General features: G+C 51.0%; 1 protein-coding gene across 1 annotated transcript in view; it reads right to left on the bottom strand.

Annotated features, from left to right (window-relative positions):
* Nucleotides 1-13657, bottom strand: part of MRE11 (MRE11 homolog, double strand break repair nuclease) — a 325789-nt gene that overhangs the window by 264085 nt on the left and 48047 nt on the right. The window contains exon 4 of the mRNA XM_040426325.1: nucleotides 9220-9380. Within this exon, the coding sequence (XP_040282259.1) occupies nucleotides 9220-9380 (161 nt within the window). The remainder of the gene's footprint in view (nucleotides 1-9219; nucleotides 9381-13657) is intronic.

Below are 13657 nucleotides of genomic sequence, written 5' to 3'. Positions count from 1 at the left end.
CGCCTTGCAAATCTGCTCCGTAGAAGCCCGATTCCTCTGAGCCCAGGAAGCCCCGACCGCTCTAGTGGAGTGAGCAGTAACACCAAGGGGCGGAACCTTGCCCTTGGCGAGATAAGCCTCAGTAACAGCCATCTTGACAAAACGGGCGATAGCAACTTTGGATGCCGCCATCCCTCTGCGCGACCCTTCCGGGACCACAAAGAGCGAGTCAGTATGCCTGAAAGAGCTGGTTACTTCCAGGTAAATCTTGAGCGCCCTGACAACGTCCAGGCGATGAAGCTTCCTCTCCCGCGGGTGGGAAGGGGAAGGACACAAAGAGGGGAGAACGATGTCCTCGTTCAGATGAAAGGCGGAGACCACCTTAGGAAGGAAGGAAGGGACCGGACGAAGAACCACCTTGTCCTGGTGGAACACTAGGAAAGGTTCCAGACAGGAGAGTGCAGCCAATTCGGACACCCTCCGAAGAGAGGTGACGGCTACAAGGAAAATAACCTTGCAGGACAGAAGTCGCAAGGAAACCGTCCGCAGAGGCTCGAAAGGAGAAGCCTGGAGCGCTGAGAGAACCAGGTTCAGGTCCCAGGGCGGTACCGGAGGGCGGTACGGGGGAACCGCGTGAGCCACGCCCTGAAGGAAGGTCTTGACAGGACCAAGGGGGGCCAGTGGGCGCTGAAACAAAATGGACAGCGCAGACACCTGACCCTTCAAAGAACTAAGGCCTAGACCTTGGGCCAGTCCGCTCTGCAGGAAGGACAAAACGGTGGGGAGAGAAAAGCGGAGCGGAGGAATCCCCAGATCAGCACAGAACCCCAAAAAGGTCCTCCAGGTCCTATAATAGATCCTAGAAGAGGACGGCTTACGGGCGCGGATCATGGTGCGGACGACGTCCGAAGAAAAACCCCTACGTGTCAGGACGGTGGTCTCAACAACCACGCCGTCAAACGTAGGGACCCTAAACGCGGGTGGAAGATCGGTCCCTGAGAGAGAAGATCTTCCCTGGCGGGCAGCGGCCAGGGCGCGTCTGCCAGGAGCAGCATGAGGTCGGCATACCAAGACCGGCGGGGCCAGTCCGGAGCGACCAGAATCACGAGACGCCTTCCGCCGCGATCTTCCGAAGGACCTTGGGCAGGAGAGGGATGGGAGGGAATATGTATGGGCGCGCGAAGCCTCGCCAAGGAAGAACGAGGGCGTCGGCTCCGCAAGCTCCCGGATCCCTGGCCCTGGACAGATAGGCGGGGACCTTGTGATTGAATTTTGAGGCCATGAGGTTCACATCCGGTATGCCCCAACGAAGGCAAATGGCCTCGAATACCTCCGGGTGAAGAGACCACTCGCCGGGGTCGACGGTGGTGCGACTGAGGAAGTCCGCCGCCCAATTGTCCACCCCTGGAATAAAAATTGCAGATAGGGCCGGGACGTGGGCTTCCGCCCAACGGAGAATGCTGGTGACCTCCCGCATTGCTGCAGTGCTGCGAGTGCCCCCCTGGTGGTTTATGTACGCCACAGCCGTGGCGTTGTCCGATTGTACACGAACTGGATGACCCTTCAGCAGATGAGTCCAGTGTCGTAGAGACAGAAGGGCCGCTCTCAGCTCCAGGACATTGATCGAGAGTTTGGACTCCGATGGAGACCAAATGCCCTGGACGGATCGGGGAGGAAAGACGCCTCCCCAGCCCAAGAGACTGGCATCGGTTGTAACCACCAACCAGTTGAGTGGCAGAAAAGACCTGCCCAGAAGAGGGGACTGTAACCACCAGCGGAGAGATGACCGCACCGGAGGCGATAGATGGAAGGGATGATCCAGAGACTCCGGCGATTTGTCCCAGGAGGAGAGGATCGCCCGTTGGAGAGGGCGGGAGTGAAACTGCGCAAATGGGATCGCCTCGAAGCAGGCAACCATTTGCCCCAAGACCCGCATGCAGAAGCGGAAGGACGGTTGACGGTGGAGAAGGAGACCCCGAACCGCCCCACGGAGGATCAGACGTTTTTCCGAGGGAAGACGTACCTCCGCCGCTCCCGTGTCTAAAAGCATTCCCAGGAAGACTAGTTGTCTGGAGGGGGGAAGGGAGGACTTGGGGAAGTTGATGACCCAACCGAACCTCGCCAGAGTCTCTAGAGTGAGATCCACGCTGGCAACCGCTTGAGAAAGGGACGGAGCCTTGATGAGGATATCGTCCAAGTACGGTAGCAGAAAAACACCCCTGGAACGGAGTGAGGCCAAAACCGGGGCCAGGACCTTGGTGAACACCCGGGGGGCTGTTGCCAGCCCAAAGGGAAGGGCGACAAATTGGAAGTGGAGGTCCCCCACGGCGAATCGGAGGAAGCGATGGTGACACCGGGCTACCGGAACATGGAGGTAGGCATCCTGTATATCGATGGAAGACATGAAATCTCCCTGCTCCAGGGAAGCCACCGCGGAACGGAGGGACTCCATCCGAAACCGTCGGAGGAGAAAACGGTTGAGCTTTTTGAGGTCCAAAATGGGCCGCACCGAACCTCCCTTCTTGGGAACTACAAAGAGGTTCGAGTAGAACCCTTGGAACCTTTCCTCTAGAGGAACGGGGGTAATCACCCCCCTGTCCAGTAAGGCTTGAACGGCCGCGGAGAACGCAGCCGCGCTTTTCGGGTCCCGCGGCGGGCGGGAGCGAAAGAACCGATCTGGAGGGAAGGATGCAAATTCGATTTTGTATCCGGAGGACACAATTTCGAGGGCCCAGGCGTCGGAGACGTGAGCCATCCAGACGACCCTGAAAAGGAGGAGCCGGCCCCCCACCCGGGTGGGTGGGGGCGCGCCTTCAGGCAGAGGACTGTTTTGCTGCGGGTGTGCGGGCAGCCTGCGGCTTGCGCCAGATGGGCTGCGCCCGAAAAAACGGCTTCCTACGCTTATCCTGGGGAGGAGCCGAAGCGGCAGCTGTGGTGGGAGCCCCAGAGGCCCTGCGGGAGGACCGAAAACGAGACGCACCCGGGCGTCCGCGGGGGGCGCCCCTGGCTTGGGGTTGAGGAAGATGGGTGCTTTTACCACCCGTGGCCTCCGAAATAAGTTCGTCTAAGCGGACCCCGAAAAGGCGGGAACCCGTAAACGGTAGCCCCGCCAGGGAACGTTTGGAGGCAGCGTCCGCTTTCCAAACCTTCAGCCAGAGCTCCCTCCTGACGGCAACTGCCAGGGCGGAGGAGCGTGCAATAAGGGCTCCCGCATCAAGGGAGGCCTCACAAACAAAATTCCCAGCCCGAATAATAAGCTGGGCCAAGGAACGTAGGTCCTGGATGGGGACGTCCGAGTCCAACTCCTGTTCCAGCTGCGCACCCCAAGCAGAGATTGCTTTCCCTGCCCAAGCAGAGGCAAAAACCGGTCTGAGAGCAGAACCGGAGGCAGCAAAAATGCCCTTGGAAAGGGTCTCCATGCGACGGTCCTCCGCTGACTGAAGAGAGGATCCGTCGGGAACAGGGATGGCCGTGTTCTTTGACAGCCGGGCCACAGGGGGGTCCACCTTGGGTGGGGAAGACCAGGTGGCCACGACATCGGCTGGAAAAGGATAGCAAATGTCCAGCTTCTTGGGGTTGACAAAACGGGCGTCCGGGCGAGCCCAAGCCTTAGACACCACGGAGGAGAAATCAGAGTGGATTGGAAAGACTTTTGAGGCCTGCCTGGGTCTGATAAAGGAGACGCTAGCTGCGTCAGAGCTAGGGGGATCATCCTGCACCTTAAAGGTGTCACGAATATCAGAGATGAGTTGACCCATCGCAGAGGCTAGCTTGGACGGCAGGGCCGAGTCCATTTCCAAATCTGAAACCGCCAATTCACCTTCAGAGAGCGAATCCCTTGGAGAGGAGAGGCCCGTCTGGGTGCGCACGCGTGGCGGGGAGAGTGAGGCCTCAGAGGAGGAGGCTCGCTCTACTCTAATACGCTTCTGAGAGTGCCTAGCTCGGGAGGGGTCACTAGGAGAGAGTGAACCCGCTGCAGCGGCAGAAGCAGTGGACCCGGAGGGCGCGACAGTCAGAGTGGCGTCCTGCGGGGTAGGTGGCCTGTCTATTAGGCGGCCCACGACATGAGTGAGGCTTTCCACGGCCTGGGACAGGGATCTAGCCCAGTCAGGCGGGTCAGAGGAAGCAGGGAGCGACACAGCGGGCGACTGAGGCTGCGGTGGAGCTCGGCATGCAGTACAGTGCGGATCAGACTGCCCCCGGGGAAAGGGTTCCCTACAAGCAGTACAGGTATGGTACCAAGGCTTGGCGGCTGCAGAAGGGTCTGACATGGTGAAAAAAAGATGTTGCACTTAAAGTGGGAGACCCCAAAGAAAAGGAACGGGGATAACACCCAAGCAACAGTACTGTGGCACGGAGGGGGTTAACAGTCCTACCAGACCCGGATGATGCAAGCGGCAGCGGTAAGGGGAACAGACTGAGGAGGCTGTGGAGGAGAGGCAGCAGCACGGAGATGAATGGCTTCAGGATCGCACGGCAGAGAGGATTCCACGCAGCACTGTGAGAAGTGGAGCCCGGAAGTAGCGAAGCGCATGTAGGAAGCTCCGCCCCCCCTCTGCCGCGCTGAAGCAGAAGCAGAGCCGCGCGCGCGCGGCAAAATGATTTTAACCTCCAAGGTGATGAAGTGCCGGCCATGAAATGGCGCCGTTCACGCCAAGTAAGCGGCCCCCAGCCGTCCCCTGTAAGGCAGCGTCCCTGCCAAGGACTTGCCCAGATAAACTCCCCCCCAAACTATGCCCGGTAACGGTCCCGATATGCCCGGGGGGGGGGGGGGGGGGGGGGCGGGAGGCGATGTAGCAGTGGCCATGTAGCAGTGGCCATGGGGGATGTAGCAGCGGCCATGGAGATGTAGCAGCGGTGGGAGGGAGGAAGGGGAGGCTGGAGCAGCCACTCTCACCATACGCTGTCTTCGCCCTCAGTCCATCCAGCGGGGGTCGCCCCTTCAGCTCCTGGCACCGCAGTGGCAGGAAGCCGGGGGAGGGACTTGGCGTGCGGGCGACCCTGAGCTGGCGGGACGCAGGGGAGCGAGGCTGCCCTGGTCCACCTTGTCTTCTGTGGGGGAGGCGGCAGTGCGGAATTACCGGCACTGGCGCAACTCAACCCCGGGAGAAACAGAGGGGTCTAATGCGCCTCTGTTGTCCCTGTAGGTAGAAAAAAATCGAATTAAAAACAACAAATAACGCAAAAATAAAAAATCATAGGAAAACAACCCTGCATAAGCAGGGGGTGTCTTGCCTCCTTGGACACTAAGCAAAAACTGGCAGTCTCTTCTCCAGGCTGAAGGGTATAGCTGATGGAGGAGGGGCTTACAGCTTTCACTTAGTGTCACGCCTCCTAGGGAGCAGAGCTATACCCATGGTTTCCTGTGTCCCCCAAGGAATATGGGCGAGAAAAAAAATTTACTCAATTTTACCACTGTCATGAAGTACAATATGTGACGAGAAAACTATTTCAGAATGGCCTGGATAAGTAAAAGTGTTTTAAAGTTATTGCCACATAAAGTGACACTGGGCAGGAAGGTGAAAACAGGACCAGGGTTGAAAGGGTTAAACTTGCGCATAATAATTACAGACCAAAAGACAGACTGACGTGAGATAACGACAGTGCACCTGAATAGGGTCTCGGGGAGCTTTCTAAAGGTGACCTCCGCCTCCCTGATCAATCACGTGCTAGTAATGGTCTCTATTAGCAGATTAACAACTGCTGGCGGCATGTCACTGATGCAGGAGGGTGGCGAGTCTCATCGAGTCTTGCGCACATAAGCCATGTATACACCGGTGACATCATGACAAAACTAAAATCATAAGGGGTCATTTATTAAACAGACACACCTAATATAGGTCCTCTTCACCACAATCTGTGACTTTTCCCCGCTTACGCCAGGTCTATAAAAGTTGGAAGCTCGCTTACATTTAGAATCGGCTGTGGATCCACCGACGTTATGTGGAGACCAAATGTGGGGGATTGGGTCAGCACAACCCGTATGTAGGTGCAGATCACTATGGCGAAATACATATACATGTGGAGACCGTCACCTCTTTATAACTCCGGCGGATCCACCGACGTTATGTAGAGACCGTCACCTCTTTATAACTCCGGCGGATCCACCGACGTTATGTAGAGGCCGGCACCTCTTTATAACTCCGGCGGATCCACCGACGATATGTGGAGACCGTCACCTCTTTATAACTCCGGCGGATCCACCGACGTTATGTGGAGGCCGTCACCTCTTTATAACTCCGGTAGATTCACCGACGTTATGTAGAGGCCGGCACCTTCTTATAACTCTGGCAGATCCACCGCTAGCTAAAACGCCGGTCTCAATAAATGTGCCCCATGATTTTCATAAAGAGACAGCTAAAACAGCGCTTCATATCTCAGCTTCCGGGACCCCGGCGAGTGTGGTATACAGAGGTGGAACGAAGGCTTTGAAGTTTTTGTCCACTGGGTAAAAATTAACAGTAGACAGCCTTAAGGGGATTTTCCGAGATTTTAATACTGATGACGGATCCTCAGTATAGGTTATCATTATCTGATTGGTGGGGGGCCACCGATTCCAGAAGGCACCAGCGCTGGAACCTTCTCGCAGCTTTTCCTAGGCCAGTGACGACACCTTCATCGGTCACGTGGCCCCATAGAAGTGAATAGGGCTGAGCTGCGATACCAAACACAAGCACTATACAATGGACGGCGCTGTGCTTGGTGAGCTGCGAGAAGGCCGAAAGGCTACTGCTTGCACTGATACCTTCTAAGACAGCTGATCGTGGGGGTCCCTGGTGTCGGACCACAACCGATTAGATACTGATGACCTATCCTGAGGATCCATGCTGCTCCAGTTCCCCACTTACTGGTCCCAGCAGGACACACAGGAGATGAATGGAGGTGCCTGCTCTGCCAATCACTAGCTGATGCATGCCGTCACTGTGTCCAGTGATTGGCTTAGCAGGCATCTCTAGCCTGGAAGCGGGACCAGTTAAGCATTTGAAAGGGAGCAGCTGGGATCGGTGAGGCTAAGTACGGCTCCTTTTATTTTTTTTAAGGCGGTCTGCTACTCATTTTTACCCCTTGGACAATCCCTTTAAAAAAAAGTGTCTGGTTTGGACATCCCCTTTCTGTAGCAGAGACTAGATTCCGCTAGCTGATCACTGATTGTCCCCCTGTAGGAGAAGTGAATTTTAAAGGGGTCTCCAGGCTCATGATATTGCTGACCTGGGGATAGGTCATGAATATCGGATCTGTGAGGGCTCAACGCCCTGCTCGTCCACCAATCAGCTGACCGCTGCAGCCTCAGCTACTGGAATAGGCACTCTGAATGTAACATGAAGTACAGCTTTACTTCAATGGGAGCTGGACTGTAGTCACCCGCCACGACCGCTAGAGTGCTGCCTGCACCACTGAAATCTGATACCTGATATTAGTGACCTATCCTGAGCATAGGTCATCGATATCAGGAGCCTGGAAGCCCCCTTTAATACCCACGCATGTTTCGCGTACCATGCCTAGAGTGGGAGGCGCAAACCTCTGACCTGGATACTGGAAAAGGGACTGTTAAAACTGGATACACTTGTAGCAAAGCCCCAGCTATGAAAAGCATAAAAGTCCCTTTAGACGGGACCATTCAAGGAAGCGTTCCTTTCCGGCAAATCGTCTGCTCGTCAGTGGAGGAGACCTCTGCAATTACATGCAGCGGTCTCCTCCACAGTATGGGGAGCAGTCATCGTGAACGCCATTGTTCGTCCCCATACAGACTCATTGTTTGCCGGCAGCAGAGGTTGTTTAGGAGACACGATCTGCTGCCGGCAAACAACAATTAGGTGACTACACAAAGTATCGAATTACCTGATGAACGAACATCAGGTAATCGGCAGCACCTTTACACCACCAGGTAATCGCTAACGAGCGTTCCGATGAACGGCGGATTATCAGCCCATGTAAAGGGCCCTTTGGGCTCTGTTCATACCATACTTCAGAGTCACCACGAAGGGTTGCACTTGGATTTACTTCTTGCCGTCACAATGATGGTAAACCCAAGCGGACCACATTAAGATCAATGGGGTCTGTCGGGGGCCGCTTTGAAAAGGTTCCTCACAGTGTCATGACTTCAGATATAAATGTAATGTGGACACAGGGACAGGTCAGGACAGGTTTTCTATTTCTTGACAATGTTTCAATGCATTGAAGCAAGCAGAGATCTTGACAATGAAGCACAAAGTATATTGGGACGTTGCAAACTGTTCATTATAAGGACTAAAGGGGCTTCTCCCCTTGTAAAATCTCTTTCTTCTAAAGTGGTTCCCCAACGGTAAGCTGATCATAGGGCGAGAAGACTCCAGGGGTTAAACTGGAACCCGGCAGCAAGCACACATTATCCCAGTACAACACCAGTCAGACTCCTAACACTGGATCGAGAGCAGAAATGAGGAACAGCAGCTTGGCGCCAGATATTGCATTCGTTCATTTTTTTCTAGAAATAAATGTAGGTGGAGACTCTTTAAAGAGGTTCTCTGGGCTTTTGATATTGATGACTTATTCTCAGGATAGGTCATCAATGTCAGATCGGCGGGGGTCCGACACCCGGCACCCCCTCCGATCAGCTGTATGAAGAGACGGCACATGCACGTGCCATCTCCCGTCTCTCTTCCTGCTTGCTGCTGTATGTCTATGGGACAGCAGCAGCGGACAAGAGAAGAGAAGGGAGACGGCACGAGCACACGGCGCGGGCGCCGTCTCCTCATACAGCTGATGTCGGACTCCTGCGAATCTGACATTGATGACCTATCCTGAGAATAGGTCATCAATATGAAAAGCCCAGAGAACCTCTTTAAAAGGGGTTTCCAGATTTTATCTAGCCCAGGATTGTGACATACATGTTGAAAAAAAAAATCATACTCACCTGCTTCCCACTTCTCCGCTTCATGATCTTCCATCCCCGGTCTATTTACTCCTGGGTGGGGTCATGTGCGCTGATCCACCCAAAGACTGTCCTCAGCAGCGGCATGTCCCCAAGCAGCACATGACCCAGCAGTGACATGCCACTTGGGGACACATCATTGGCTGCAGCAGCACACATGACCCCAGCCGGAAGTAAACAAATCGGCGACTAAAAGATCGTCAGAAGGCGCAGGATGCCGGAATGGAGAGGCGGGCAGCGGGCGAGTATGACGTTTTTAACAGGTATCACACTCCTGGGGCTAAGGAAAATGGTCTTTTAGAGGTATTATTGATCTGGTGCTCACTTACTTGCTATAGCTGAAGTTTACGGACTGATCGCTGAGAATCTCAAACTGGACTGGCCGGTCCCCCATGCAGTACTTTCTTAGCACCTCCATACACGTATGTAGAGTTCTCCTGGAAGGCTTGTTGTCATGGAACAGATCTCCTCCGAGCAGCACAAAGTCAACCTGGAGAAATAAATGTAGCAGATGCGCGAGTATAAGATTATGATCTTACCAGGGCGACATTTAGGGCATGTTCACACCTGGGGGATGGATATGATGCAGAGTGGAAAATCCGCAGCATATTACAGTACCGGCAATGGGGACGAGATTTTACAAAAAGTCATCCAAATGCTGTGGAAAATGTGCAGCAGAACTTGACCTGCTAGAGAGCAATGATTTATGCTGCGGATTTTACCCTTTGCAAAGGGTACAAACCTTCTTTCCTCCAGACGCAGAGGATGTCCCCTCGTCACAGTCCTGGGGATAAATAGATGATGGGACTGACCCCTGATATATTTATGCATAGTTATTAGATCTTCCCTCAGTCAACTTTTTTCTAAAGTGAATAACCCTAATGTTAATAATCTTTCATAGTACTGTAGTCCACCCATTCCATTTATTACTTTAGTTGCCCTCCTCTGGACCCTCTCCAGCTCTGCTATGTCTGCCTTGTTCACTGGAGCCCAGAACTGTACACAGTCCTCCATGTGTGGTCTGACCAGTGATTTGTAAAGTGGTAGGACTATCTCCTCATCACCGGCATCTATGCCCCTTTTGATGCAACCCATTATCTTATTGGCTTTGAAAGCAGCTGCCTGACACTGGTTTCTACAGCTTAGTCCTTTTCCATGTCAGTGTTACCCAGTGTTTTACCATTTAGTATGTACAGGTAACTTGCATTATTCCTTCCCATGTGCATAACCTTATATCATCTATTCAGATGCATCTCTAACAGTATACTGTCCTCTGTAGTGTGTGTGTGTGTGTGTGTGTGTGTATGTATATATATATATATATATATATATATATATATATATACACACACACACACGAAGAAAATCTGGCAGCACTCCCTTCAAAAGTGACACAGGGTGCCCGCGGTGGTCCCTCGATTCAGGACGGAAGACAATGAAGAAAATCCGCAGCACTCCTTGCTGGGGGTTTGTGGAGTAGAAGGAGATGATAGATAGATAGACGCGGAGGTACGGCGTGCATCTATATAAGCTAAGACGCCATCTCCTTCTACTCCACAAACCCCCAGCAAGGAGTGCTGCGGATTTTCTTCATTATATATATACACACACACACACACACACACACACACACTATACTGTCCTCTGTAATATATATATATTTATATATATATATATATATATATATACACACACACACACACACTACAGAGGACAGTATACTGTTAGAGATGGATCTGAATAGATGATACACTACAGAGGACAGTATGCTGTATATATATATATATATATATATATATATATATATATATACACACACACACACTCACCTAAAGAATTATTAGGAACACCATACTAATACGGTGTTGGACCCCCTTTTGCCTTCAGAACTGCCTTAATTCTACGTGGCATTGATTCCACAAGGTGCTGATAGCATTCTTTAGAAATGTTGGCCCATATTGATAGGATAGCATCTTGCAGTTGATGGAGATTTGAGGGATGCACATCCAGGGCACGAAGCTCCCGTTCCACCACATCCCAAAGATGCTCTATTGGGTTGAGATCTGGTGACTGTGGGGGCCATTTTAGTACAGTGAACTCATTGTCATGTTCAAGAAACCAATTTGAAATGATTGGAGCTTTGTGACATGGTGCATTATCCTGCTGGAAGTAGCCATCAGAGGATGGATACATGTTCTCATTCTGTTTACGCCAAATTCGGACTTTGCCATTTGACTGTCTCAACAGAAATCGAGACTCCTCAGACCAGGCAACATTTTTCCAGTCTTCAACAGTCCAATTTTGGTGAGCTTGTGCAAATTGTAGCCTCTTTTTCCTATTTGTAGTGGAGATGAGTGGTACCCGGTGGGGTCTTCTGCTGTTGTAGCCCATCCGCCTCAAGGTTGTGCGTGTTGTGGCTTCACAAATGCTTTGCTGCATACCTCGGTTGTAACGAGTGGTTATTTCAGTCAACGTTGCTCTTCTATCAGCTTGAATCAGTCGGCCCATTCTCCTCTGACCTCTAGCATCCACAAGGCATTTTTGCCCACAGGACTGCCGCATACTGGATGTTTTTCCCTTTTCACACCATTCTTTGTAAACCCTAGAAATGGTTGTGTGTGAAAATCCCAGTAACTGAGCAGATTGTGAAATACTCAGACCGGCCCGTCTGGCACCAACAACCATGCCACGCTCAAAATTGCTTAAATCACCTTTCTTTCCCATTCTGACATTCAGTTTGGAGTTCAGGAGATTGTCTTGACCAGGACCACCCCCCTAAATGCATGGAAGCAACTGCCATGTGATTGGTTGACTAGATAATTGCATTAATGAGAAATAGAACAGGTGTTCCTAATAATTCTTTAGGTGAGTGTGTGTATATATATATATATATATATATATATATATATATATATATATATATATACACACATACATACACACACACACACACACACTATACTGTCCTCTGTAAAAAAAAAAAATATATATATATATATATATATATATATATATATATACACAGTACAGACCAAAAGTTTGGACACACCTCATTCAAAGAGTTTTCTTCATTTTCATGACTATGAAGGCATCAAAACTATGAATTAACACATGTGGAATTATATACATAACAAACAAGTGTGAAACAACTGAAAATATGTCATATTCTAGGTTCTTCAAAGTAGCCACCTTTTGCTTTGATTACTGCTTTGCACACTCTTGGCATTCTCTTGATGAGCTTCAAGAGGTAGTCCCCTGAAATGGTTTTCACTTCACAGGTGTGCCCTGTCAGGTTTAATAAGTGGGATTTTTTGCCTTATAAATGGGGTTGGCCAGTGCTGGGCATATTGTGTGTGTGTGGGGGGGGGGGGGCGACGACTCTGGCTGGCTTAAAGGGGTGCGGGGGTGAGACTGCTAGATTCTTCTCATCCTGTTACTTGGCTGCCTGAGATCTTGACATTTTTTTAATTTTTTCAGTGGCACTGGCAAAACAAGAGTAAGAAAACCGGAAGAGCCAAGAGACGCTCCAACCTCAGATTTGTCAACGTGGTTCCCTTCCTTACATTTGGCAACAGTGTTTACTCTTTCTAGGTGACAGGTGTCACTAGTAAAACAAGTTATCAAACTGGACAAGCCAAAAGACTGCAGTACAACAGAAGATTTGTCATTGTGGTTCCCCTACATTTGGAAACCAAAAAGGTACCAATGCCATAATTATTGGCTAATGTTCTTTACACACTTGCTTGGCTTAGATCTTGACAGTTTTAAATTTTTTCTAGGTGGCGAAACAAGAGGAAGAAAACTGGAGAAGACGCACAAAGTACAACCATAGATTTATTCACCTACATTTGGCAAGGAATCAGGTATTTGTGCCAATTCTTATATTGCTCTATGCTCTTGCCCTCTCAACAGGTCTATCATGGATGTAATGTCTTATTATTGTTTAATATGACTTTAGAATGGCATTGGCTGGGAATAGATCATGTCATGTTTAACTTTCCAGTGTGCTGCAAAGTGAAGACCAGGTGAAGATGGATGCAGTTGCCAGCCAGACATACACTAAAATAGATTTATCGGCTAAAAAAAATGCTACCTCTGTTATATGGCGCTATTTTGGCTATACGATAACCGACACTGAGCAAAAAGAGGTACTCTGCAGAACTTGCAAAGTCAGAGTAATGTGCATTACTGGCACATGATGGGGGCATTACCGGCACATGATGGGGGATACTATGGGACAATTACTGGCACATGATGGGGGACTCTATGGGGTATTACTAGTACATGATGGGGGACACTATGGGGGCATTACTGGCACATCATGGGGGACACTATGGGGGCATCACTGGCACATCCTGGTGGACACTATGGCGGCATTTATACTGGCACATCATGGGGGACACTATGGGGGCATCTACTGGAGGCATTTACACTAGCACATCATGGGGGCATTTATACTGGCACATCTGGGCTATCTACTATGGGGAATTTATACTGGCACATTATGGGGGACTATGGGGGCATTTAAACTGGAACATCATGGGGGACACTATGGGGGCATTTATACTGGCACATCATGGGTGACACGATCGGGGTATCTACTGGGGGTATTTATACTGGCACTTCATGGGGGACACTATGGGGGCATCTGTACTGGCACATCATGGGGGACACTATAGGGGCATCTGCTGGGGGCATTTATACTGGCACATCATTGGGGACAGTATGGGGAATCCTATACTGGAACATTATGGAAGCACTATGGGG

The sequence above is a fragment of the Bufo bufo genome, chromosome 3, assembly GCF_905171765.1.
Source record: "Bufo bufo chromosome 3, aBufBuf1.1, whole genome shotgun sequence".
In the NCBI taxonomy this organism is placed as follows: domain Eukaryota; kingdom Metazoa; phylum Chordata; class Amphibia; order Anura; family Bufonidae; genus Bufo; species Bufo bufo.
The sequence above is the reverse complement of the archived record's forward strand: the minus strand, read 5'-3'. Positions and strand labels throughout refer to the sequence as shown.